The sequence below is a fragment of the Pangasianodon hypophthalmus genome, chromosome 9 (genome assembly GCF_027358585.1).
Source record: "Pangasianodon hypophthalmus isolate fPanHyp1 chromosome 9, fPanHyp1.pri, whole genome shotgun sequence".
In the NCBI taxonomy this organism is placed as follows: Eukaryota; Metazoa; Chordata; class Actinopteri; order Siluriformes; family Pangasiidae; genus Pangasianodon; species Pangasianodon hypophthalmus.
In genome coordinates this window covers 4161382-4187892 of record NC_069718.1, presented here as the reverse complement: position 1 = coordinate 4187892, position 26511 = coordinate 4161382, and the positions used below count along the sequence as shown (strand labels likewise).

The following is a 26511-nucleotide window of genomic DNA, read 5'->3' as shown; positions in this document are numbered from 1 at the left end:
CAGAGATTTTTTTTTGGGTAAAGGGATGTAAATCTCTTTGCTTAATGAACAATAAAATGCTTCTGAAATCAGATGCATAATTTCATGAACATGCAAAAAAAAAGAAAAAAAAAAAAAAAAAAAACAGCGACCCCACTGTGAGCCACATGAGCCAATTTGCTTGATTTATAAGCAAAAGAGATGCAAATGAAGAAATTAAAGCTTGTAAATCGTTTCTCTCTGATACAATTAGCGTCGGCGTTTAGTGTGCTCGGCTGCCTTTGCAGCGTCTGGGGGAAGTGGAGGTGATATCTCTCCGTTTTTGCTCTGTTTCATGATTAAACATTGAAAGAGTGTGTTGGATCACTTTACGGCGTTGGTTAGGAGTTAAATCAGAATCGACTCGTGGTCTGATTACCCAGAATGCCCCAAGCGTGATGTGATTACATGAAAGGTGAATTTACTTAATTCAAATCAGAGACAGAAGAGGTAGAATTGAAGAGAAAATAAGAAGAGTGAGAGGTTTCATCAGAGAGAGAGAGAGAGAGAGAGAAACACAAAGGAAGAAGTAAAGAGAGACATTTCTCCTTGTCAGAACAAAGGGTTTGAGTTCACTCTCGGCTGTGTTTCATATTCATTATTATAGGAAAATAATGAATGTTGGTATGGTAACAGTAACTGCGTCAACACATCACTCCGTCACTCATTATTTTACTACAGCATGACACACACACTGTTTCATTCTATACATATTCAGAGGATAGCTAATAAATGGTCTGTTAGCTAATATTTGATCAAGGTCACAGAGGCAGGCAACTCTAAAATTGTTGGCACCCATCAGGAGGATGGGCAAATAGGATGATTCACAATTTCCAGTCAACCAACTGGAGTTGTTTGCACTACCTTTACAGTAAATACATGATAAAGATATGCTAACAGTGTGGCCTAGTCTGCTGCGTTGTTTGTTCTTCAGAGCATGCTGATGCATCCTACCCTCCCGTGAAGTGCCTTTTCTCCATTTTACTCCATTTCATTAATAAACATTGAAAGTGTGTTGGCTCACTTTAAAGATGTCAGAATCCGAATTAAATTGATCTTCTGATTACCCAGAATGCCCCGAGCATGACGCGGTTAAACGACAGAGTGATTGAATTCATTGAACGAGCACCGGGAGAGAGAACGAGAGCTTGGGTAATTAGCAGAAACGAGTGAGAGATCAGAAAGAGTTTTTTCTTCTTGTTTCCTCCAGTCAGAGTGAAGGTTCGATTCGGTTGTGTTTCATTTAGAGTGAGCAGGTTTAAGGCGTCTCCTGAACAGGCGGATTTCAGTCACATTCTCCTTCCTCCATCATCCACATGACAGGAACATGCAGAGAGAGAGAGAGAGAGAGAGAGGGCTTGGTTTCAGTCTCTGCTGTGTTTCAATCAGAGTGCATGTCAGAGTTAGAGTTGCCAGAGAAGAGAAGGTTTAGAGCACCTCCTGAATTCAAGGACCTCTGTTTATCCTCCACCAGCAGTGTGTTTCTCACATCCACTCATCCATTCATCCATAGCTTTGGGTGAATTCATCCATTCTTTCCTCCATCAGCCACATGGCAGGAGAATGCAGAAAAAGAGAGAAGAGGTGTTGGAGGAAAGAAAGAAAAACAGTAAGAGTTTGCATAGATACATGGATGGATAGAGAGATGAATGAATAAAAGAGAGAGGGCCAGATAGATGAATAAAAGGATGGATAGATTGATATATTGGCAGTTGAATCATAGACTGATGGATAGATAGATGAATGGATGGATGTAAGGATGGATACAGATGGCTGATGGATAGACAAATTTATGGACAGACAGATGAATAAGTGTATAGATGGGTGGACTACAAGTTGAATTACTGACAGATAGATAGATAGATAGATAGATAGATAGATGCTTACTTTCCTCATCCATGGACCTTCTATGCCCTCTATCTTCCAATCCCAGGAAGTCTTTTCACCCTATTCCTTGGCTGGCAGATGTGTTGGGCAGCAATCAGATAGAATTAAGAGCAGCAGAGAGTAGAGGAAATCACAACTCAATACTGATCTTCTCTCATACCGGTGTCTCTCAAGTTCTTATCTGATGTTATAGCTTCTAAGACCTCCTTCTACAAGGGAAAGGTTCTGCACAAGATCCTCACAAGCTCCGCAACATCTTTTCCTCACTCCTTAACCTGCTGCCTTCAAAGCGGCACACTTCACACAAGCTTCCTGCTGCTAAATCAGCTAAACTATCATCAGTCCTCATCCTCCTCAACTTTTCACAAGCCTTCGATGCAGTCAGTTACAACATTCTCTTGTCCATCCTCCTGAGTCTTGGAATTCATGGCACAGCATGGCAATGGTTTGCTTCCTACCTGGAGGGTTGGTCATATCAGGTGACATGGACAGGATCCACATCTGCTCCACGAAGACTCTCCAGTGGCATCCCACAAGGCTCAGTGCTTGGTCCTCTTCTGTTCTCCCTCTACAGCCGATCTCTTGCTGTAGTCATATCCTCTATAACCGCTCTCTTGGTGAGGTCATATCCTCACATGGGTTTTTATACCACTGCTATGCTGATGACACTCAACTTATCCTCTTCTTTCCTCCCTCAGATACTCATATTTCTGCTCGGATCTGAGCATGTCTGCCAGTCATCTCATCTTGGATGGCAGCTCACAGTGGTGAAAATGGTGAAAATTAATTCCAGCAAAACCGAGCTACTGTTCATCCATGGAGATGCATTCCCACGTCATCTTGTGATCTCCCGGGATCTCAGATCTCACATTCTGTCACTACATCCAACTTTGGGGGAACATTGGACAATCAACTGTCCTTCTTGCCCCACATTGCTAAACTGACAAGCTCAAGCCGATTTCTTCTTTGCACAATCAGGAGGATTCGCCATTTTCTATCCACACTGGTCACTCAGGTGCTTGTTCAGTCCAGTTGTCATTTTGAGACCGGGCTACTGCAACTCGCTCTTGGCAGGTATGCCTCCGAGTGCCATTCAACCTCTGCAACTGATCCAGATGCAGCTGCACAAGTTGTTTTCAACCTTCCCAATTTCTCCCACACTACCCCATTGCTATGCTCCCTAGAGCACACACCTACTTTAAAGTACTTATCACACCTCGCATCACGCTCCGTCCGATCTCCTAGCCCTGCTTGGTTAGACCTACCATCTCTCAGGGTACAAGGAAGGCATGCATCAAGTTCTCTGTTCTCTGTTCTGGCACCTAGCTGGTAGAATGAACATCCTCTGACTGTAGCACTGGATGATGTGAGTGGTTTGGGTATTACACACATACTGTATACTAATAGTATTATACAGTAACTATTTTTCACTGACTCAATACTGTTATTACTGCTGCCTAACAACTTCAGCTCTATATCATAATTACTAGTGCCACACTAGCTCTATTAGATTATCTGTCTTGTTGCTACCTAATACTGCAGACTCTACTGTGGGACCACAAGACCCCATGGAAAGCTATGTGAGTCACTTGTTAGGTGACAGAAAACTGGAACTATGTCAAGTTCTTTACCTATAAAACAAAATGTGAAGTGGACAGAGACCACTTTGTTTTCACAATGCACAAATCAAGTGGACCACAGAATGAACCACAAATGAACTGTACTCAGACCACCTCTGAAGGGGTGTGTGTGTGTGTTATTTCTGTTAAAACCCAAGCTGTAGTTTCGATGACTGCTCTGGATATTGCATTAAAATGTCTGTCTGGAAAAAGACTGGAAAAAGACCAAGTGTTTTTTTTTTCTGATCTTCAGCCGGCCAGTTTGGGTGAGTCTGTGCCCACGATAGCCTCAGATTCCTGTTTTTGGCTGACAGGAGCAGAACCCAATGTGGTCTTGTGCATCCTGAGATGCTCACCACGGTTGTAAGGAGTGATCATTTGAGTGACTCTATCCTTCCTGGCAGCTCAAACCACTTTGGCCATTTTCCTCTGACCTCTCTTACCAACAACACGTTTCCACCCACAGAACTGTCGCTCACTCGATGTTTTTTGTTTTTCACACCATTCTGTGTAAAGAGACTGTTGTGTGTGAAAATCCCAGGAGATCAGCAGTTTCTGAAATGTTCAAACCGGCTCATCTGGCACCAACAACTATACCACAATTAAAGTCACAGAGATCACATGTTTTTCTTCCTTCTCATGTTTGATGTGAATATTGCCTGAAGCTCTAGACCTGTATCTGCATGATTGTATGCATTGTGCCACTGCCACATGTTTGGCTGATTAGATAACTGCATAAAGGTGCAGGTGTACAGGTGTTCCTAATAAAGTGGATGGTGAGTTTGTTTATATATATGTAGTACTGTGAGGCACATGCAAAGAAATGCTGTAGAGCAAAGGTGCCTTCAAAAATAAAGAATCTAAATGTTTCTACATTAAAAAGAAATACTATAAAGAGCAGTAAACAGTAATACATGAAACAAAGTCAATATTTAATGTGACGATCCTTCACTTTTAAAATAAAGCAGTATCTGAGGTACAGTGTGTGCAGTTTTCTAAGGAAATGAGCTGGAAGTGTTACTGAGCATCTTGCAGAAGCAGCCACAGTTCTTCTGGAGACTTTGACTGTCGACTCGCTTCTTATTTCTGCAGCGAAACCCAGCAGCCTTCATTCTGTTTTTATCTGAAAAGTGTCTCTTATGGAATCTGCTGCTTTCTTTACTGACGTACAAACATTTATCTGTAACGTTTCATTTTGTGCTGGAAAACTAATGTTTGGATCTAAAATGTTTTTGTACTGAATCAATAATGTAGAAGTCAGAAAATAAACATCTATAACAAAGTTTGTACTAAAAAAATAGGGGGCCTAAGACTTTTGCACAGTACTGTGTATGTATATGTGTGTGTATATATATATATATATATATATATATATATATATATATATATATATATATATATATATATATATATATATATATATATATATATATATACACACCATCCACTTTATTAGGAACACCTGCACCTTTATGCAGTTATCTAATCAGAACATAGTAAATTATTAGAATGACTTTTATAAAAGGAGAAAACAATGCAAGAGGCTGGTGAAATGTTTATGTATGTTTCCCTTTGTGTGTGTGTGTGTGTGTGTGTGCACGCAGTGGCTTCAGGCTGAGAACAGCCCATCCAACCTGAGTGCAGTGATGGACAAGTTATTTCAGCTTATCCCTGGAGAACAGCACTACATGGACGCTGGACCTTCCCGATGCCGTTCATGCTCCGTGGTGGGAAACTCCGGAAATCTCCTCTCATCCCATTACGGCAAACTAATAGACTCCAGCGACTTCGTCATCCGGTAAGAGACATTCCCAAGCTCATTGATTTCAGTCTGGTGCAATAGAGCAAGGCAGAAATAAATAATCAGGTAATCAGAATATCAGATAATAAACAAAGAAAACAAAAAATTTGTTATTTATAAACAGGATATAAGCACAGAAATATCAGCATGCTGTGTACAATTTAGTTCTTCTCAGCGTTTTCAGTGTTGTTGTGAGACTATTACAGAATAATGTGCTCTGATCTTCAATCTGTTTCACTAAATAATGTAATGTGAATTCCTTATCTCTCGTCTTGCAGTACCGCTTCTCCCTAAACCTCTTTCATGGCTCTCGTACTGCGTATCCTGAACTGCTTGGTTTAGCATTTTTCCGTTCCCTAACGTGCAGAATTCTACTCATCAGCTAATTATGATCAAGTTAATAAGCTCAATCTGGTGCATCAGAGCAGGGGAAAAAAACACTGAATTATGCAGTGAAATTGCCTTTCAGGGATGGATTTACGTAAATCTGTAACCAAGGTCAAAAAACCACCATACATTAAAAGAATGGCAGAAAATAATAATAATAATAAGAAGAAGAAGAAGAAGAAGAATGGAAATAAATTCAAAAGAGACTAACAAAAAGACACAGAAAGGTCAGTAATGTCAGTAAAGCCGAGCTGGTCCACTTTTACAGAAAAAAACAATACTGGGCTGATGCACTTTTAGCGCCACACCAAGCTGAGATTATCTACTTTTTGTGGCACAATGAGCCAAGCTGATCTACTTTAAGTGCAACACCAAGCCGAGCTGATCACATTCAGTTCCACACCAGGCCAAGCTGATCCATTTTAGATCCACACCAAGCCAATACTGATCGTCTTCTTTGGCTACACCAAAATGATCTGATCTACTTTTAGTGACAGTCCAAGCTGAGCTGATCCACTTTTAGTTCCACATCGAACCAACAACAAACCAATCCAAGCTGATGAATTATTTTGGTTCACACCAAGCTGAGCTGTTCCACATTTAGTGCCACACTAATCTGAGCTGAGCCAGTTTTCAAAATACTCCATCCTATTTGGGATCCATATTTGTGTCCCATGTCATTGCCACTAGTGGGCTGGTGAGGAGAGAGAGCATTCGGATTTGTTGTTTAGCCAGAAGAAGTAAAATGGAAGTGAATAAACAAACATCTGCTGTAGCCTCAGTTTTGCAAAAAATTCACTAAAGACCAGATTTACAGTGGTACGATAACCGCGTACTACTGCATTAGTGGTACAGGTACTGGTACTGTTACACCGTAGGTGGCATAGTTTACAACCTTAATAACTTAAATAATAAGTAAAAAGTAAAAGCTCTCAAGTAAAAGAATTAAAAAGTTGAGTAAGTAAAATAATGAAAATGTAAGAGCTATCAAGTAGAAGTAAAAAGTAAAAGTTCTCCCAGTTTTGTTGCTTAGAATTTGTTCTTTTATGCTAGTAGGTGTTACGGGTATCAGGTGTGAAGGTATGGAGTTATTTCCTTTCATGTAGGCCGCAGGTTCTCAACCCTAGTCCTGGAGAACCCACTGGTCCTACACGTTTTAGTGTTTTCCTGCTCAGCCCTTCCTGAAGTGTGTGCTAGAACAGGAACACACTAAAATGTGCAGACAGAGGGTTCTCCAGGACCAGCGTTGGGAACCAGTGATATAGTTTAATAATATAACACTGACTTTAATCATTTTTTTTAAATAATTCACCATTTCAAAAAAAGGCACCAGGTCCTAGTTTAGTTTTAGCACCTACTTGCATGAACTCTGATGACTCAGGAAAGTGAAACGCCAGAGGCGAGTTTAGTTTCAGCACATAATTGGATGATCTTTGATGATCTTTAATGATCTTGCATGAACATGATGTCCTAGCAAAGTGAAGTGCCAGAGGCGAGTCTCTTTGATTTTTTTTTCTTTTCTTCCTGCCTTCATCCTGCATCTCCTTTTGTTTAATTTTAACAGAGCATAGTAAGTACACATCACCTTCAGGCGCATGAGTGCTGACAGGACTTGTAAGGTCACTCATGTGACACCAGAAATAGTCAAGTGCGATATCAGAAAGCTGTCAACTGTGTAGTAAGTGGGTAAGTGGTATGTGCTGACTCTCTGGAACATTAGTGCTCGAGTTCTTGGCTGAAGGCAGTAGTGAAGATAACACAACACACCTAGAGGAGCATGGGTATTGTCATTTACATTCACAGCATTTGGAGCGACTTACATTTTATCTCATTTATACAGCTGAGCAGTTGAGGGTTAAGGGCCTTGCTCAAGGGCCCAGCAGTGGCAGTGCTGAGATCTGGATTTCCAATCTGTAGTCCAACATCTTAACCAATGAGCTGCTACTTCCCCTATTGTCAATATTTACAGAGACTCCGAGCAGCAAGCAGAACAACTGGTTCATTTTCCTTTTTGTTCCAAGATTTGTTTTGTAAATTCTGAGTTGACCTTTCTATTTTCATTTCTGTTAACTGTTTCCTACATTACCCACAATGCTCTTCAACTACCTGCTGATAATGGTGCAGTGGGATTTAGCCCTCGCTTCATCTCTACGCAAAGAGATCGATACAGCAGCGCCTTAGTCCTTTAGTCTGTCCAGATCTCTCGCCTCCTCATCTGTACACTCATGCTACTACTGCCATCAGTTTCATTGCGCTCGTCCTCTTGTAGATCGCTAACCAGATGAGCCTAGTTTCTGCCATAACTCAGCATCGTATAGCTGCAATGCATTCTGGGAGTCCAACGTTTGTATCAGTGTCTATGCTGGATTTCTTATTAATATAATCTTGAACATTGCTGGAAAATGAAAGAGTCGAGTGTTTTGTTTTAAGTGAAACCTGACTTCACTTGGGTGTTTCTCATACGGAAGGCTCTCATATGGATGTTCCAAGTGATGCTGCGTCCATCCTAGAACTGTCCTTCTGAGGCTTCTAGGCTAGACTCCTCCTCAGCATTGAACGCTAGAATGAGATGGTTTAGGGCCTAGTAAGTCCTCATGGCTACGTCATGGCTACGTCATGAAGGTTACCCCCCCCCCCGTGGTCACATCGCGAAATCTTTGAAAAGAGAACAAGCGCTATTGAGGAGGACAGATGTCATACCTGTGCTGATCCTCGACTTTGTAGAAATGGAGGAAGCCACCAGGAGGTTGCACTTGTGTCACTTTATTTTCAATTTCATCAGTTGAACTGCAGCATGACTTTACTCCGACAATAAGCAATAAGGTATATAAGAAAGAAAAAGAACATACGCACAGAGCACCTCCTACTGTTCACTTTACAGAAAACATAAAAGTATTAAAACTTATTGCTACACTTCTGCTTAGCATATAATATTAATACTTAACAGCTTGAGCTAAAAATAATATAATTCGTCTGCACTGTATGAAAACCGCCACAAAAATGTAAAGGTATTACGTTATAAAAATTATAATGGTATTACGTTATGGCAGTATTACGGTGAATTGCTAGTAACACTGTTACATGTTCTTTATTTTTCCAGTACAGTAATAGCATAAATATTTTTATAAGTACTATTGATTGTTTGTAATTGTAGTATATAACGACAATTATATTAACTGACTGTATATAATGCAGTACAGCGAATGCGAATCATAGGACAGCCGTCTGTGGTCTCTGAGCGCTTTATAACATGGGCAGCATTTTAATTTCCAATAAAACAAAACAAAAGAAAACATGGATGCCTTCATCTCCAAAAACATTTTTTGGTCTTACATTTCATAACAAACTCAGGGGAGCTCAGTGGCGACTCGTGTCCCGCCGTGTTTTTTTTTTTTTTTCGTGAATTTTGTCATGTGTGCAAAGGATTGTGGGTGATCTGAGGACACAAAGGATACACTGATCCAGGCATCCTTCAAAAGCCGACGAATGAAGGCCACGAAACGAAGGCTGCCTTGCAAGGATGCTTCAAATTGAGATGGCCTTCGACAGCGCTTGATGACGTGGCAGCCGAGATATGCAGCCTTACTAGGACGCAGCCTTCCGTTTGAGAAACACTGAATGTGGAATTATTTTTGAACAGCACTATCAGTAACAATGTCCCACTGTGACATCAGCATAGCATACAGCACCAACCAGCAGACTAGCACCAGAATCACTAAACACATCACAAATATTTCATTCTAAACATATTTAATGTGTCTCAAAGACGAGTTTTCCTTTAACATACCAAACCTGCAACCCTTCAGTGAATATTAAAGTATTATAATGCAGATATGTTTTTATACCAATCATACAATCCCATATTTCATCCTTTTTTTTTTTCTGAAACTCATGAATAAGAAGCTTAATGCAAAGCTGTCTCTGTAGTCTTTAACGAGATTATTAGGATGCAGTGACTCTAACGTTAAAGAATAATGAGTGTAAGAGTCGCTCTGCATTTTCATCTTAATGCTGTGTCATTAGAAATTAATCTACCGTAAGCTCTTGGCGAGGGCTCTAAAGCAAAGAAAAGGCAAATAGTGATTCTAGAGATACCTTTAGCAGATGTGAGTTTGTGTGTGCATGTGTACGTGTGCATGCGTGTGTTTGTGTAGAAGGAAAGAAAGCTACTTGGTGACGTCTTTAAGAAATGTGGCATTTCAGGTGAAAAAGGTGTGGCACATGCGTGCATTACTGTCAGAATTAAATTTGAATATAAAAAGGAACTTCCTGATGTGAGAGAATGAATGAATAAATAAATTAATAAATGAACAAACAAGTCAGGTGAGTTAGACTGAGTTACCATTAGCCGAATAGTTAACATGGGTGGAACTGTGAAACAATCACACACACTGAATCACACAGATCATAAATATTTCTCTTTATACCACATAGAAATATGTGCCGTCACGGGAAAAAGAAAGTACACCCTCCTTCAATTCTATGTTTTGATTTATCAGGGCCTAAATACCAATCGTGTGATCCTCACCAACTTCTATAAACAAACAAATAACCTCAGGTAATTTCAATATGTAGTCATTTTTTTTTTCCCCAAAAGTGTAAACCAACATTCAGAAACTGGAGAAAAATAAACACACCCTTCCTACTTCTAGGATTGTTTACAAATGGAGAGCATTCAAGACAGTTGCCAGTCTTCCCAGAAGTGGGCGTCCCACCAAATTCAGTCCAAGGTCAGACCGTTTAATGCTCAGAGATACGCAAGAAAAGCCAAGAGCTAAATCATGTGACCTGCAGGCCTTTTATTTTTATTGACTTTTATTGAAAACATATTAGGTCACCAATGTCATGTGAGCCCAAACCCAAACATTCTGGTTTCTTTTTTTTTTTTAATAATATGTTTATTTTAAATCAAAATACTACTAATAGTAGTGCTACTACTACTTAAGTATTACTACTTAGGAATTTAACTACTAGTTCATTATATTCATTATAATTATAATGAACTAGTAGTTAAATTCCTAAGTAGTAATACTTAAGTAGTAGTAGCACAGTAATAGTAACAGACACCTTTTTTAAGTTCACAGACAGATCAATTCTGAAGAAAGTAGTCCATGCTTTCTGTCTCCACAATAACAAAAGAATTCAATATCTTGAAAAAAACAGGCCAAAAATAGGCAATGTCTCCCGCCGTGTTATTTCTTGCTGTGTCTCTGCGCTGGTCTGTGTGGAGTGTAGAAAAAAAAAAAAACATTCAAATGATTTAGAGCCAAGTTCACTTTAAATAAATGTGCTTGCTGGAAGAAATTTGACATTTCCATGTTTTAAAATCGTGGGTTGCAATGTATTTATGAGCCATGCTGTATCCTGGTGTGAACAACTGCAGTGTGTAACTGTGTAAAGGAGCCTTGTTATTGTAGATTAAAGCTTACTTCCTGTTTAGTCGCTTTTGTATCCATATAAAAGATTAAGCTGTTTATTAGGGATGATTAGTGAATAAACGCTCTACAAAATGAAAGACTTTGCTCACAGAGATCCAATTTTATAACATTTTCATCTTTTTTTTTTTTAAAATCAAGCAGCCATGCTGCGCTCTCCACTCGCCATGCAGCACGTTTGATTAGAATAATGACTGAACGATTAACATCCCGCTGTTTCAGCTATCAGCTGTTTATTTCAGTCAAACAACGTCCCGTCATCCCGCTCATGCCTCGAATTTATATATATATATATATATATATATATTTGGAGAGAGAGAGAGAGATTATAATTACAATAGTCAACAGAGGAACAGAAATGAGCAGAAATCAGTATTGTGTTTAGCATGTCCTCGTCCATTTCCCTCGGGCTGAGTACGTTTATCCTTCTTAAAAGACACCAAGTTCCATCATCAGTCAGTGTGAACAATATGATGGTGAACATTCATTTCTTGGAAAGAAGAATTCTTACACTGTTAACACTAATAAGCAATGCTAGTAACACACAAGGTTAGTGCTAGCAAGTTACAATAGGAGGTTACTGCTAGCTAGCTAGTGTTAACATGTGAGTTTAATGCTATTATTTGCTGTTAGTGCTAAATAAATATGTATAAAGTCGCATATTTAGTAAAACCAAAAAATCTAGCCTTTGGATGATGTTTGAAACAAAATATTTTTTTTTACTGTGAAGCTGCTTTCAAGGGGACTTTAACAGAACTGCTTGTTGGAGCATCATTTATTTATCATTTAAACATGAGGTCAATGCTAGTAAGCATGTTACCCTAGGAGGTTAATGCTAGCTAGCTAAAATTAACACAAGAGGTTAGTTACCATAAGATTATTGCTAGCTAGCTAGAGGTACCACATGAGCTTAATCCTGGAAAGTTCCTCTTTTGGCTTGTACAAAGCTTGTTAGTTAAAGGTGATTGAATCAAAGGAAAAAGGCTAACTTCCTTATGCAGTTAGCACACAAGCTAGCCAGCAAGTTACCATAGGAGGTTAATGGTATCTAGAATTAACACACAAGGCTAGTGCTAACAACTTACTATAGGACACTAGCTTGATAGAGTTAACACAGGAGATTATTGCTGACAAGCTAAAGATTCCACAGACAATTATTGCTAGCTGTTATGAGTGGAGGTTATTGCTAGAAATATAAATTAGTTAGCCAGAGTCTTCTTGAGATTAAAAGTTTGGTTTGTAATCAATGCTTAGTGTGATTACGAGTCTTGTTCCCAGCATCACTGTGTTTTAATAAAAGATAACATCCACATCCTCGCTAGGTGAATCATTAGCATCAGTCGCTAGCTAGCTTTTCTGCAGTGTGTATATTTTCTAGTTTTCTAGCAACAGTGTTTTCATTATTTTGCACTTACTTTGCACGTGCACATCAGTATAAAAGCCGGCCGTGTCCAATGTTTGTTTAGACTATAGAACACCCAGGTTGTCTTTCCGCATACATACAATAAACCATTTCTTTCATTATACCCTGGAGCTCGGTCTCCTGATTCTTCAGTCGTCTTACGTCTGATGAAACTGCGGATAGAAAGATTTACAACTTAACTTTACAACTTCGACTCCTACATCTGTACAGATGGAATGATGATACTTTACTCTGTTAGTGAGTTAGCAAACATAGTTAGTTCAGCGTAGCTTTAACTTCAGCTTCAGCTACAGTGCCAAAGTCAAATAGTACACAAGTCAATGACAGTACCCTGTAGTACTACAAGTCTGTGTGTGTGTGTGTGTGTGTGTGTGTGTACAGGATAAACCAGGCTCCGACGCAGGGTTTTGAGCATGATGTGGGTTACAGGACCACACACCATGTGATGTACCCCGAAAGTGCCATCGACCTGCAGAACTCCAGCACCAGCCTGCTGCTCATCCCGTTTAAAATCCTTGACCTGGAGTGGCTCACCAGCGCCCTGACCTCCGGACACATCAACTTGTGAGTACGACTGCACAAGTCTGACTTACCATACATGTTAAATAAACATCTGCTTACCGAAGACTTCACCAGATCAACAATTACACATTTTAATCCATATTTTAATCCGTTTATGTGGAGCGTCCGCCGCACAAGTCGCTGTGAATGAGCCATTTCTATAGAAACAATAACATATTAAATATTATTAATCAACACCTTCTAACCAATCAGAATCCAGAATTCAGTAGTGCTGTGGTGTAATGCTAATTAATTTCACCAATATTTGATTGGATTAAAGCCAATCGAAACTGATGGATCATTATTTATCACCTGTCTCTCTCTCTCTCTCTCTCTCTTTCTCTCTCTCTCTCTCTCTCTCTCATGCTCTCTTTGTCACTCTCTCTCTGTCTCTGTATTTCTGTCTCTCTCTCTCTATCTCTCTTTCTGTCTCTGTCTCTCTGTCTCTGTATTTCTGTCTCTCTCTCTCTCTCTCTCTCTCGCCTTCTGCTCTGTCTCTCCGTTTTTTTGTCTGTCTCTCAGCACCTACATGCCGGTCAGGCCACGGATCACCGCTAACAGATATAATGTGAGCTGATTTTCATTTTTTCACCGACATTCTCATTTTTCTACTTTTCCCTCTCACTCTCAGTTTCCATGTCTCACATTGCTCTGTGTGTGTGTGTGTGTCTCAGGTGTTGGTGTATAACCCCTCATTTATGAAGTATGTGTATGAGGTATGGTTGGAGAATCACGGCCGATATCCATCAACCGGCTTCCTCTCCCTCATCCTCGCTCTGCACATCTGTGATCAGGTACTGCCCCCTAACTTCTAAAGAATACATTTATTTTCTTACTTTTTTTTCTTGCCTTCAATTGTTTTTTGTTATGCTTTTTTGTATCTTTTGTATTTTTGCCTACACTTATTTTGTATTCCTTTTTATTTTATTTTTCATTTTTTTTATGTAATCTTTGATTGTTTTTTATTTGTTTTTTCCATGGGGGGGCTTAGTGGTTAGCATGTATGACTTGCTCCTCCAGGGTTGGGGGTTCGATTAAACGAGACAAGACATCACTGCACATGCAGACAACACAATGCTGCATATGCACAGTCAGGTCCATAAGTATTTTGGACAGTGACACAATTTTTTGCCTCTGTACACCAGCACAGCGGATTTGAAATGAAGCAATTCAGATGTGATTGAAGTGTAGAGTTTCAACCTTAATTCAAGGGGTTTAACAAAAATATTGCATTAACTGTTTGGGAATTACAGCCATTTTTACACAGTCCCTCCATTTTCACAGGCACAAAAATAAATGGACACTTGACTGATAAACAGTTGAAACAGTGGCCTGTTTCCTCTTTATTTCATGACAAATTAAGGAGATAAAAGGTCTGGAGTTGATTCCAAGTGTTGAATTTGTATTTGGTAGCTGTTCGTGGAAACTCTCAGTATGTGGTCCAAAGAGGTGTTGATACAAGTGAAGGAGGCCATCATTAGGCTGAAAAAACAAAACAGATCTATCAGAGAGATAGCAGAAACTTTAGGAGTGGCCAAATCAACAATTTGGCACATTTTTCAAAAGAAGGAATGCACTGGCGAGCTCAGCAACACCAAAAGGCCTGGAAGACCACGGAAAACAACTAAAATGGATGATCACAGAATTCTTTCCTTGTTGAAGAAAAACCCCTTCACAACATCTAGCCAATCAAGAACACTCTGGAGGAGGTAGGCCTATCATTGTCAAAGTCTACAATCAAGAGACACCTTCTTGAACGTAAATACAGAGGGTTTACCTCAAGATGAAAACCACTGGTAACACTCAAGAACACAAAGGCCAGATTAGACTTTAAAAAAAAAAAACTCTAAAAAAAGGCCTGAGCAGTTCTGATGCAAGATTAACTTGTACCAGAATGATGGGAAGAGAAAAGTATGGAGAAGGAAAGGAAGGGCTCATGATCCAAAGCATACCACATCATCCGTCAAACATGTGGAGGCAGTGTTATGGCATGGGCATGTATGGCTGCCAATGGAACTGGGTCACTGGGGTTTATTGATAATGTGACTGTTGATCGAAGTAGCAGGATGAATTCTGAACTGTATAGAGCTACTTTCTGCTCAGATTCAGTCAAATGCTGCAAAACTGATAGGACAGCGCTTCACAGTACAGAAGGATAATGATCCAAAATATACCGTGAAAGCCACCCCAATGACTTGGAAATGGAATGTTCTTAAATGGCCGAATCAGTCACCTGACCTCATCCCAGTAGAGCTGCTTTTCACTTACTGAAGACAAAACTGAAGGCAGAAAGATCCACAAACAAGCAATAACTGAAGGCGGCTGCAGTAAAGACCTGACAAAGTGTTTGTTAACAAGATTGTTAGTTTGTCCAATGACTTTTGAGCCTGTGAAAATGGAGGGATGACTGTAATTCCTAAACAGTTAATGCAATGTTTTTGTTAAACCCCTTGAAATTTGAAAGTCTACACTTCAATCACATCTTGATTACTTCAGAGGCAAAATTATGAAAATTGTGTCACTGTCCAAGTACTTGGACCCGACTCTAGATGATACAATACTGCATATACAGACAATATAACACTACATATAAAAATGACACATCACTGGATATACAGTTAATACATCACTACATGTACAGATGACACAACACTGCTTATAGAATCAGCACAACACTGCATATAAAGAGAAAAATGTCATCATGGACATATTTCTTATTGATACACAGCCCACACTGCACTGTGGGATTAATCTGCCATGTTGTCCACATGAGCAATTGGCTGTTTTATGGTTCTCTCGCTCTAGAATAGTTTCAAGCAGCTGTTTTGGATAGCTGGTGTCAGTTAGTGAGAGAGAGAAATTCCCCGCCAGGATCCCGGGCCTGATCCCAAATACTCTTCACCTCAGCTCATTAGTGTGCACTGTAGAGAAGGGCTAATGGAGCAGGAAGTATTGTACAGAGCTTTATATTGTACAGGGCTTTGTGTGTGTGTGTGTGTGTGTGTGTGTGTGTGTGTGTGTGTGTGTGTGTGAGAGAGAGAGAGAGAGAGAGAGAGAGAGTCTGTGCAGATGTAAGGATGTAAGAGAGAGAGGATGCTGTCAGCATGTGTTCACCTTGTGAAAGTGTATGATTATGTTTGACCTTACGCGTGTGTATGTGTATGTGTACGTGTGTGTGTGTGTGTGTGTGTGTGTGTGTGTGTGGGCTGTCCATCATTTTAAATAATATCAGGGGGTAAGAGCAGCTCTGTAAGCACAACACACCCATTAGACACACTCCCTATCATCTAACACACACAGACACACACACACACACACACAGACACAGATTGGATGCTTTTAGTTCCAGGTGAAGAGCTGCACTTGTACTGCTAATGTGAACCATTTAGACTGAAAAACTGCTTCCACATCTGCCTAGATAGATAGATAGAGAGAGAGAGAGAGAGAGAGAGACAGACAGAGATGGAGGGAAAGAGAGACAGAGAGAGAGGCAGACAGATGGAAAGAGAATGACAGATGGGAAGGCAGACTGACAGACACACACAGATAGTCAGATAGATAGATAGATAGATAGATAGATCACATGTCCATCCCTTTATCCAGTGAGACTGATATTTTCTGTGGTCCTTCAAGTGTTCCTGTGTGGAGTCTGGTGTTAAAGGTACAGTGTCGCCCCCTGGAGGCCAGAAGCTAATCAGAGCCGATCACAGCACCGTGTTCAGGGTCAGAAGTTGTTTTTCCTCCTGAACAAACAGCACTTTATGTAGAGCTGAGATTTGATTTACATGGCATTATATTCAAAACAAGCTAATTTGTTTCTTTTTCTTTCTTTGTTTTTTATTTGTTTGTTTTGTTGTTTGTTTATTTTTAATTGTCTCTTTTTCTCCTGATGTTTGCCTTTTAACTTTGTTCAGATGTTGTTTTTTTATTTCTTTATTTTTATATGAAAATTTCCTCAGTTTTTTATGTCTGTTCTATCTTTCTGTTTTTGTTCATTTTTGGTGTGCTTTGCTTATTTACTCTTCCTTTTTTTATTGTCCTCTGTTTTTAACATCTATTATTGTTGTCTTTGCTTTTCTGCTTTATTCATTTGTTTTGTAATTTTTTTTTTTCTATTTATTTCATAATTTTTAGTTTTGTTGTTTTCTTGTTTGTGTGTTCTTTTTTAACTTCTTCTTTGGTCTTCATTTCTTCACCCACGATTAACACATTCATTTTTAAATGAAAACAGAAAAAAAAAACATAAAGACAGTCATGTTAGCTTTGAGTTGTTTTTAGCAGTCGGTGTTATTTTGTACTCTGTGCAGATGAATAACGATTCGGATTCATCAGCTCTCTTCCTTCTGCGTATCTGACATGTTTTCAGCTTGTGTCATGTTTTTTTCTTCAGGTGAATGTTTTCGGCTTTGGTGCTGATCAGAATGGGAACTGGCACCACTACTGGGAGGAGAACTTGATGAGCAGCGCATTCAAGGAGACGGGCGTCCATAACGCAGACTACGAGTACAATGTCACACAGCTACTCGCGCAGAAAGGCAAAATCAGAATGTTTAAAGGCATCTAGTCTTCGTCCAGCGGAGAGGAGTAGTTACAGATGCACAAGAAATGACCTCGATAATGAGCTCCATTCAGCACACTGTTTATCCAAAGTGACCTTCGAGTGAAACAGGAAGTGGTCTGAGCTCAGAGCTGAGCAAACACGGGTGAAGGGTTTTGCCCAGCGCTCCTGCACTGACTCTCTAGCAGCACTGAGATTCGAACTCACAAACTCCTGGGCACTAACAAATAATCTTCTTAAATGACACTTACTTCATGGTACATCCTTTTCATTTTTGTCTCACTCACTTCCAGGTTCTCCGAGTGCTTTAATATATCAATTCCTGATTCTCAGAACTCCTTAGTTCTCTCGTCCTCTGTTTTATCTACCGTTAGTTATATCTCCAGTTGTCTGAGTTTCAGTTTTATTTATGTTTAATTACGTCCTGGTTGTCTGGACTTGTGTGAATCAGAACGTGCTGAGCCTTTATATGGAAAACTTCAGACTGTCAGGGAGAGATCTGAATTTAATTTGTCCTCCTGGTTTTCTGGAATTCCATTCAGCTTTATTCATTTTTAGCCTCCTCTTGGTTCTCAAATTTCAGGTTTCTTCATTTTTAGTTATTTCTGGTTCTCTAGACTTGGGTGAACCCGACCCTGATGGAACACAGCCTGTAAACAGCAAACTTCAGAGTGACAGATTGCCAAAGACTTTTAATCAATTTTTAGTAACCTCATGGTTTTCTGGAATTCCTGGTTCTCATTTGACATTTTTGAAAGGTTTATGAAGTTTTAGTTACTTCCTGGATGTCTGGACATATGTTTTATCACTTGTTAGTCACTTCTTGCTTCTCACACTTATTCATTCATAGTTACTACCTGGTTCTCAGATTTCAGCAGTCCTGGTAATTTCAGTTTGATGGCCTGTTGTCCCACATGCTGCTTCATCCCCAGTATTCCAGGGATAGGCTCCGGATCAACCATGACCCTAACCAGGCTAAAGCAGCATCTTAAAGCCTCAAGATGAATCAAATAATGATTACCACTTCTCTGAATTTCAGTTTTATTAATTTTAGTCATTTCCTGGTTCTCTGGGCCTTTGTTTCATTAATCGTTAGTTACCTCATTATCCTGAATTTGGTTTTATTCATTTTAAGTCACTTCCTGGTTCTCTGGATTTCAGGTTTTTTAAATCTTTAGTTAGTTGCTGCTTCTCTGAACTTCTGGACATGAAATGTACAGTCTCCCTTTCTCTCTCTCCATCTGTCTGTCCGTCCAGAACCTTGTTTCCATGTGCAAAGGATTATGGGTAAGAGCAAGTCACAAATCATAACACAACTGAAGTAGAAACCACAAAACACATTTTCTGCTCATCACAGGCTTCTGGTGTTAATTAATCTCAGCCTCAGAGGCTCCGCCCATGTCCCGCAGGTTGCAGTTTGATTGGCTGTTCCATGCACTGTTTTCCAGCACAATGAAATCAGTGTGTTTTTACGATAAGGATATAGTCACTGTGTTAAAAAAAAAAAACCTAGCTTGCAAACTAGCGATCAGAATAGGACAGACAGAGAGACAGACAGATTGAGAGAAAGACAGTGATGTTTTGAGTATGGTATAGTATAGTGTTCAGGCTCCTCTCTTCCTAAGTGCCTTCACTGACACTGTGTTTTATAAATCTCACTTTTTACATGCACTAAATGATAAAGTATTGGATATAAATAATGGTATGGTTTGCAGCACTGTGAGAATGTAAGCTCTTTAATTTCCCTCCTTTGTACACAGGATGAAATAAAGGATGCTGCCGTAATGGTGTCATTGTTTCTTAGTTAATATGAGGGGATTAGAAACACCTCAGTGGGTTAACACACACTGTACATGGAATGAAAATGAGATTTAGTCTTGTAGTAACTGAACACCTACAAGCTGATCAACAGGGTCCGAGTGTATAATAAAGTGCAGGAATTAGTGTTTGATGTCCCTTTCCATTGATGGATGGGGGGTGGGGCAATATTTTGTGCAGAGCAACAATATGTGACCTGTAAGGTAAGTACAGCTATATATGTAATTCTTAATGACTAAAATCAGAGTAGACATTTGCCTACAAAAGCAGAGGAATGAAATGAACAGTGAACTGCGATTTTAAAAAAAGATGAGATGGAGTTCATGAATTGAACACTAGGTGTCGCAATCAGGCAAAGTATCAAAAACTTGATCAGTACTCATTCAGGATCATGATCTCTATCAGTGTTGTTCGGGGAAACAATTGAGAAAATCAATTAATTAATTAACCCATCATTCAGTGAATTAATTAGAATAATATTCATTTATTACTGGATACAATATTTAACATTGTATTAAAATTCAATTCAATTTTATTTGTATAGCGCTTTTAACAATGGACATTGTTACAAAGCAGCTTTACAGAAATATATAAATTGGGGATATAAATTTTAGATTTATGAATTTATCCTTAATGAGCGAGCCAGAGGAGATGGTGGTGAGGAAAACCTCCCTGAGACGATATGAGGAAGAAACCTTGAGAGGAACCAGACTCGAAAGGGAACTCATCCTCATCTGAGTGACACCCGATAGTGCGATTATAAATAATTCCCTTCTATAACTGTGTGCTACATGGACAAATAGAGCAACCAGTAAACTCATTGTAGTCGGGTTTGTTGAATCTATCCACTGTCCACTGATGGAGACCTGAGTGTCAAACTGCTCGCAGCAATCGCAGCCCCAAGCCATCAAAGAACAACTCCCCATATGAGATCCCCAAGCAACACCATCCCCAGCAATCCCAAAGATCTTCAGGCCATCCATGTGGGGCCGCACCCCCAGCAGCAGCAAGTGATCTCCACCCGATGAGAAGTAGGGCAGTAGAGAAGTAGGCCAGTAGTAAGTCATTTACCACTTTAACCAGTGCTGTCTCTGTGCTATGATGAGCTCTAAATCCTGACTGATACATTTCATGAATGTTATTCCTATGTAAGTATGAGCATAGCTGCTGTGCTACAACCTTTTCTAGGACCTTGGAGATAAAGGGGAGGTTTGATATTGGCCTGTAGTTGGACAATTGACAGGGATTGAGGTCAGGTTTTTTAGTCAGGGGTTTGATAACTGCTAGTTTAAAAGATTTAGGTACATAACCAGTGCTAAGGGAAGAACTGATTATTTTTAGAAGAGGTTCTGGACTCTTCTGGAATTATCTTTTGAGGAAACACTCAGGTAAGGGATCTAGTATACAGGTTGATGATTTTGATGAGGAAATTAGTGAAATTATTTCAGGATCTCGAAGGGGAGTAAAACATTTTAATCATTTATCTAATATCATTAACTATAACTGTCTGGTGTGAATTTTTCACCTGATATTTTCAATTTTGCCATTGAAAAAATTCATGAAGTCATTACTGCTATATAATGATTGTGTGCGTGTTTCTATTGTGGTCTTATTCGTAGTTAATTTTGCTACAGTATTAAATAAGAATCTAGGATTATTTTTGTTGTCTTCTATTAGGGTGGACAGACACATTGAGCACTAAGGGCTTTTCTGTAGCTCAGGAGGCTGTCCTTCATGCTATTTGAAATACTACCAATTTAGTTTGACTCCATTCATGTATAATTTTCGAGTGGTCTGTTTTAAGGTGCGTGTGTGATCGTTATACCAAGGTACTAGCTTTTTCCTTCTAATTATTTTTCTTTTAAGTGGATCTACCTAATCTAGCGTGTAGCGGAACGTTGCTTCTAAGCATTCAGTTGCCTGATCAAGTTCTTCGGGATCAGACGGTGATCCAATTGGTAACTCTGGGAGATTACTGATAAAATTCTGTGCAGTTGTTGATGTGAAAGTACGTTTGACGCAGTAGCATGGCAAGGTGCATATATTATGATTAAGACACATTTTAAATGAGATGAGATAATGATCTGAGATAGCTTCAGACTGTGGAAATGAGACTATATTTTCTATATTTAATCCGAATGTTAGTATAAGATCAAGACTGTGGCCACCACTATGGGTGGGTCCTATTACATTCTGATTAACCCCTACTGAATCAAGAATGGACACAACTGCTGTTCTCAGAGAGTCTTCTGGATTATCAAAATGAATATTAAAGTCTCTAACAATTAATGCTTTGTCTAAAGAAACAACCAGGTTAGAGAAGAAATCCGCAAATTCACAAAAATAATTCAGAATATGACCCTGAGGGGTCTGTAAATAATAATTAGCAGAATCGTCTGGGTAGACTTATTTTTAGTGGCTACGTATGTTATGTTGGTATAAAGAACTTCAAACGCGTTGACTTTATGACTAGGTTTAGGTGTGACGCCTAGATTATCATTATAAATAACTGCGACACCTCGTCCTCTGCCATGTAGACATATAACATTGATATATAACTGCATCCAGGCGTAGCTTCATTTAATGCTACATGCTCATTTGGTCTAATCCATGTGTGACGAGTTGTCTAATCGGTGAGTGACAGTTATAAAGGAGTGGCTGGAATCGCCTGAAGGAGAGAGAGATGTACGCATGTTTTATGTTTATGCTGTGTTTGTTTCTGTTATGTTTGAGTTCTGTTTATTATTAAACTTTACGTTGGAGTTCTCTCGGTTCCCGCCTCCTCCTTGCCCACACTTGAAGTTTGTTACACCAACACACAATACATCAAACTCCTGCTCAGTAATAGTTTCATTAACAGTAAGCGCTTTAGACGTAAGGGATCTAATATATAAGCAGAATTTAAGTCGAAACTGAGAATTACCAGTGAATACATACTTTCATGTTCATATTTATAAGTATGTAAGTAAGTCAAAAGGCATTAGGTATGTCCATTTCAAGTGGATATGTGTTTGTTACTGTTGCTTCAGGGGTGCTATATCATGGTTGACCTCACAAGCTGGGAAATGCTTAAAAAAAAAAAAAAAGAATTTCACTGTACCGTAATGTATATGTGAGAAATAAAGGCTTCTTCTTCTTCCGCACTTCCTAAAAATAGCTTATAAATAGACCTGCAGACTTCCTAAAGACACTCTCCATCTGAGACTCAGCGCTTGTTTCATTACTGATTTCAGCAAGCTCTCGACGACCTTCCTTAAAAAAACTCTCTTAATCTGAGTTTTTCTAAAGAACGCACAAATGCTGCTACAATGCACTGATTTTATATATAACACCATTAGGCCTATTTCTGGTTCTGGATGTATTTACTAATTACAAGCTTTATATGGTCTAATTTCTCTTGGCAGATCTTTTTGTTTTTGTTTTTTTTTTCCTAGAAATAAATGCTTGATATAAGAAACATGATCTGCCAATACTGCCGTGTTAACAATATCAGGTCAGACTTGTTCCTGGCGCGTGTCGGACTCCACCAGGGCTGCCCTTTGTCGCCGATTCTGTTTATAATTTTCATGGACAGAATCTCTAGGCGCAGCCAAGAACCAGGGCGTGTCCGGGTTGGTGACCTGGCGTCCTCTGAGGCGGTTTGTAGCTGAGTGTGAAGTGGCCAGGATGAGGGTCAGCACCTCCAAATATGAGGCCGTGGTTCTCAGCCGGAAATGGGAGGGTTGTTCCCTTCAAGTTGGATCATAAAAAGTCTTTTTGTAGCAATTTATTAATCCACCTAAGTGAAATGTTGATGTTTCTGAAGATTGTGTCTTGTTTCCATTGTCACTGTCTGTGTAAAAGACCTAGCGGCGATATTAGTTAGCTAATTTTTATTGCCACTGTTGCCCACAACATTTTAAGTGCAATTTAATAAAGCAGTAAGAGTGTGTATTACAGCAACAGTTCACATGAAGGGGAGCCTATGGGCACTGCATCTTACGTTCTCACATGTAGGCGAGTCTATCGAGCATTGCATGTGATGTTCTCCACTGGAAGGCACCCTAGAGATTATTTCGTCACATTTTCTCACACACTGCAACACCGTAAAGGGCTTTTCATCACATTTTTTTCCATTCGATGGGCATTTTTTCCATTAGGGCACTTCATCATGCTCATGTTTTCATCACTGTAAGGGCAGGCACGTTATCATATTTTACCTATAACATATTTAACATATTTTAACTAGGACCTTAAAAAACAATTAAATTAAATTAGTAAAATTAAATAAATAATTAAACATGATCACTCAATCTAACAAACTTCACTTGAACAAATTTCAAGCAGAACGGACGAAGTCATATTAAACAGGAACGGAAATTTGGTCTTCTGTATTTGGTGTTATGCTATTTGACCAGCATGGGGCAGTGTGTGTGTGTGTGTGTGTGTGTGTGTGTGTGTGTGTGTGTGTGCACGCACGCACCACCAGAGTTTTTGTGTGTGTGTGTGTGTGTGTTCTAACCAACTATACCTGACAGATGGACATTGTTATATCTTGTTATGTCTAAAGCATTGTGTGCGTGTGTGCGTGTGTGTGTGTGTGCGTGTGTGTGTGTGTGTGTGTGTGTGTGTGTGTGTGTAGTCATGGTGGTATGATTTAAATCATGTGTTTTCCATGTGGAAGTCTGTAATTACTGACTCAGTGTCACATAGCCGACAACAGGCAGTCTATTCACTCTACACTCATCCTCGCTCTGTCTGTCTGTCTGTCTCTCTGTCTGTGTCTGTTTCTGTTCTGTCTCTCACTCTCTGTCTCTCTTTCTGTCTGTTTCACTCTGTCTGTCTGTCTGGTTGTCTGCCTGTCTCTCTCTCTGTCTGTGTTTCTCTCTGCCTGTCTCAGTCTGTCTGTCTGGTTGTCTGCCTGTCTCTCTCTCTGTCTGTGTTTCTCTCTGCCTGTCTCAGTCTGTCTCTCTGTTCCTCTGCTTCTCTCTCTCTCTATCCTCTCTCTCTATCTCTCCCTCTGCATCTCTCTCTCTCTCTCTCTCTCTCTCTCTCTCTCTCTCAGAGACAGAGACAGAGAGACTAATAAATTATACTTTTTGTAATTACGTGGTTTGTGATAAGTTTTGAGTGGAGATGCAGAAGCACTCTAAAAAGTTAAACAATGCAAAACACTTTATACAATTTATACGGCATGTGATGCCATTTTTCGAACCAAATCATATGCCATTTGTGTGTGTGTGTGTGTGTGTGTGTGTGTGTGTGTGTGCTGAGGACTGAGAAAATGGAGATAGCAAGCAAGTGGGGGAAAATAAAAAAAGGTTTTTCAGTGAATGACTCGGTTTGAGCATGACTGACAATTTATTCCATGTAAAAACACACACTGAAATCAGTACAGCTCTGGGTTCTATCTGGATCCTTCTCCGACTCTTGTGAGGTTTACAAGCTCATGCTTCCATCCAGATCCTTCTCTTACTTTCATCTCTACATCTACCATGCTGATGTCTTTAAGCTCTGGTTTCCATCTGGATCCTACTACAACCATCATGAGGTCTGTAAGTCCCCGAGTCCATCTCGATTCTACTTCTACCATGCTGACATCCTCAAGCTCCATGTTCCATCTGGATCCTACTCCTTCCATCACGAGGTCTACAAGCTCCTTCTTCCATGTGGAACCTACTCCTACCATTGTGAGGTCTACACATTCCTGCTTCCATCTGGGTCCTACTCCTTCCATCACGAGGTCTACAAGTTCCTTCTTCCATCTGGGTCCTACTCCTTCCATCATGAGGTCTACAAGCTCCTTCTTCCATGTGGAACCTACTCCTACCTTTGTGAGGTCTACAAGCCCCTGATTACATCTGAATGCTACTCCTAACATGTTGAGGCCTACAAGCCCCTGATTCCATCTGGATAGTTCTCATACCATGTTGAGGTGTACAAGCCCCTGATTACATCTGAATGCTACTCCTTTCATGCTGAGGTCTGTAAGGACTTGTACAGCAGATGCACAGAAACAGATTTTAAAAATGTGTGTAATTGTTGCCATGACATTTATTTAATGCCATATCAAGAGGAGACATTTAACATTTATGAAAGGAGTCTCCAGTGTCAGCATTTAAAGAGTCAAAGGCAAAACTGTAACTTTAAGTTTTAGACATCTTCAGGATGGAGAAGTTTACACTTTGTTGTCTTACTAACTTCAGGAGAGAAAAAAAGAGAAGCCGGTGAGGGAATGACTGTTTACAGCTGCTATAACATAAGTGAGAACAGGAACTAACTTGTTTTGAGGACATTCCATAGCATTAAATGTAACTAAAAATGAGTGAAAAAAATATGAAATGTCATTCTTTAATAAATAAAAATTGTAATCATTGGCAAATTGCTGTGGTACAAGAGGAATAAAACATGGTATTTGCTTCCACTGCTATGGTGAAGACACAAAACTACATGCCAGGTGACACACAACTGTACACCAGGTTAATAAAGTTGAGGAATGTGTAAATGTCGATAGGTACAGGATGCTGAGTATCATCCTTCTACACCTACCAGACAGAAATGCTTCTAGCAGGGCAACAGGCAGCTAGAAGTAAGCTTTATGACTATGAGGTACCCCTCGATGGACTTTCAGTTACGCCATGTGCAGCAGTGAAAGACTTTGGTGTCTTTCCAGTCTCTCATCTGAAGCTCATGTAGATAATACTGTTAGGATAGCATTGCTCATCTCAGAAATATTACTAGGATGTGATCTCATGCGTACTCTACAATGGTGGCTGCTACACTATGGATCTGCTGTGAATTCTGGATAGTGTGAGAAGGTTGAGCAGGAGAGGCACTAGAAGCCGTTAAAGTATTAACTTTTCCAAGTTCACAGAGGCCAAATGAAACAAGGCTGCAGGCCGGATTTGGCCCACAGGCCTCGTGATTGAAACAGAGAGAGTTCTGTTAAACTGGGATGTTTGGATGATGTTGCACCCGACTCACACACGTTCACTCAGGTGTGTTTTGACAGTGGAGTGGAGACC

General features: G+C 39.7%; 1 protein-coding gene across 1 annotated transcript in view; it reads left to right on the top strand.

Annotated features, from left to right (window-relative positions):
• The window catches only part of LOC113523855 (CMP-N-acetylneuraminate-beta-galactosamide-alpha-2,3-sialyltransferase 1), a 45838-nt gene extending 26364 nt beyond the window's left edge, over window positions 1-19474 (top strand). The window contains exons 3-7 of the mRNA XM_026909915.3: window positions 5129-5322; window positions 12952-13134; window positions 13654-13699; window positions 13806-13925; window positions 17522-19474. Coding sequence (XP_026765716.1) covers window positions 5129-5322; window positions 12952-13134; window positions 13654-13699; window positions 13806-13925; window positions 17522-17695 — 717 coding nt within the window. The 3' untranslated portion in view covers window positions 17696-19474. The remainder of the gene's footprint in view (window positions 1-5128; window positions 5323-12951; window positions 13135-13653; window positions 13700-13805; window positions 13926-17521) is intronic.
• Window positions 19475-26511: the final 7037 nt, after the last annotated feature.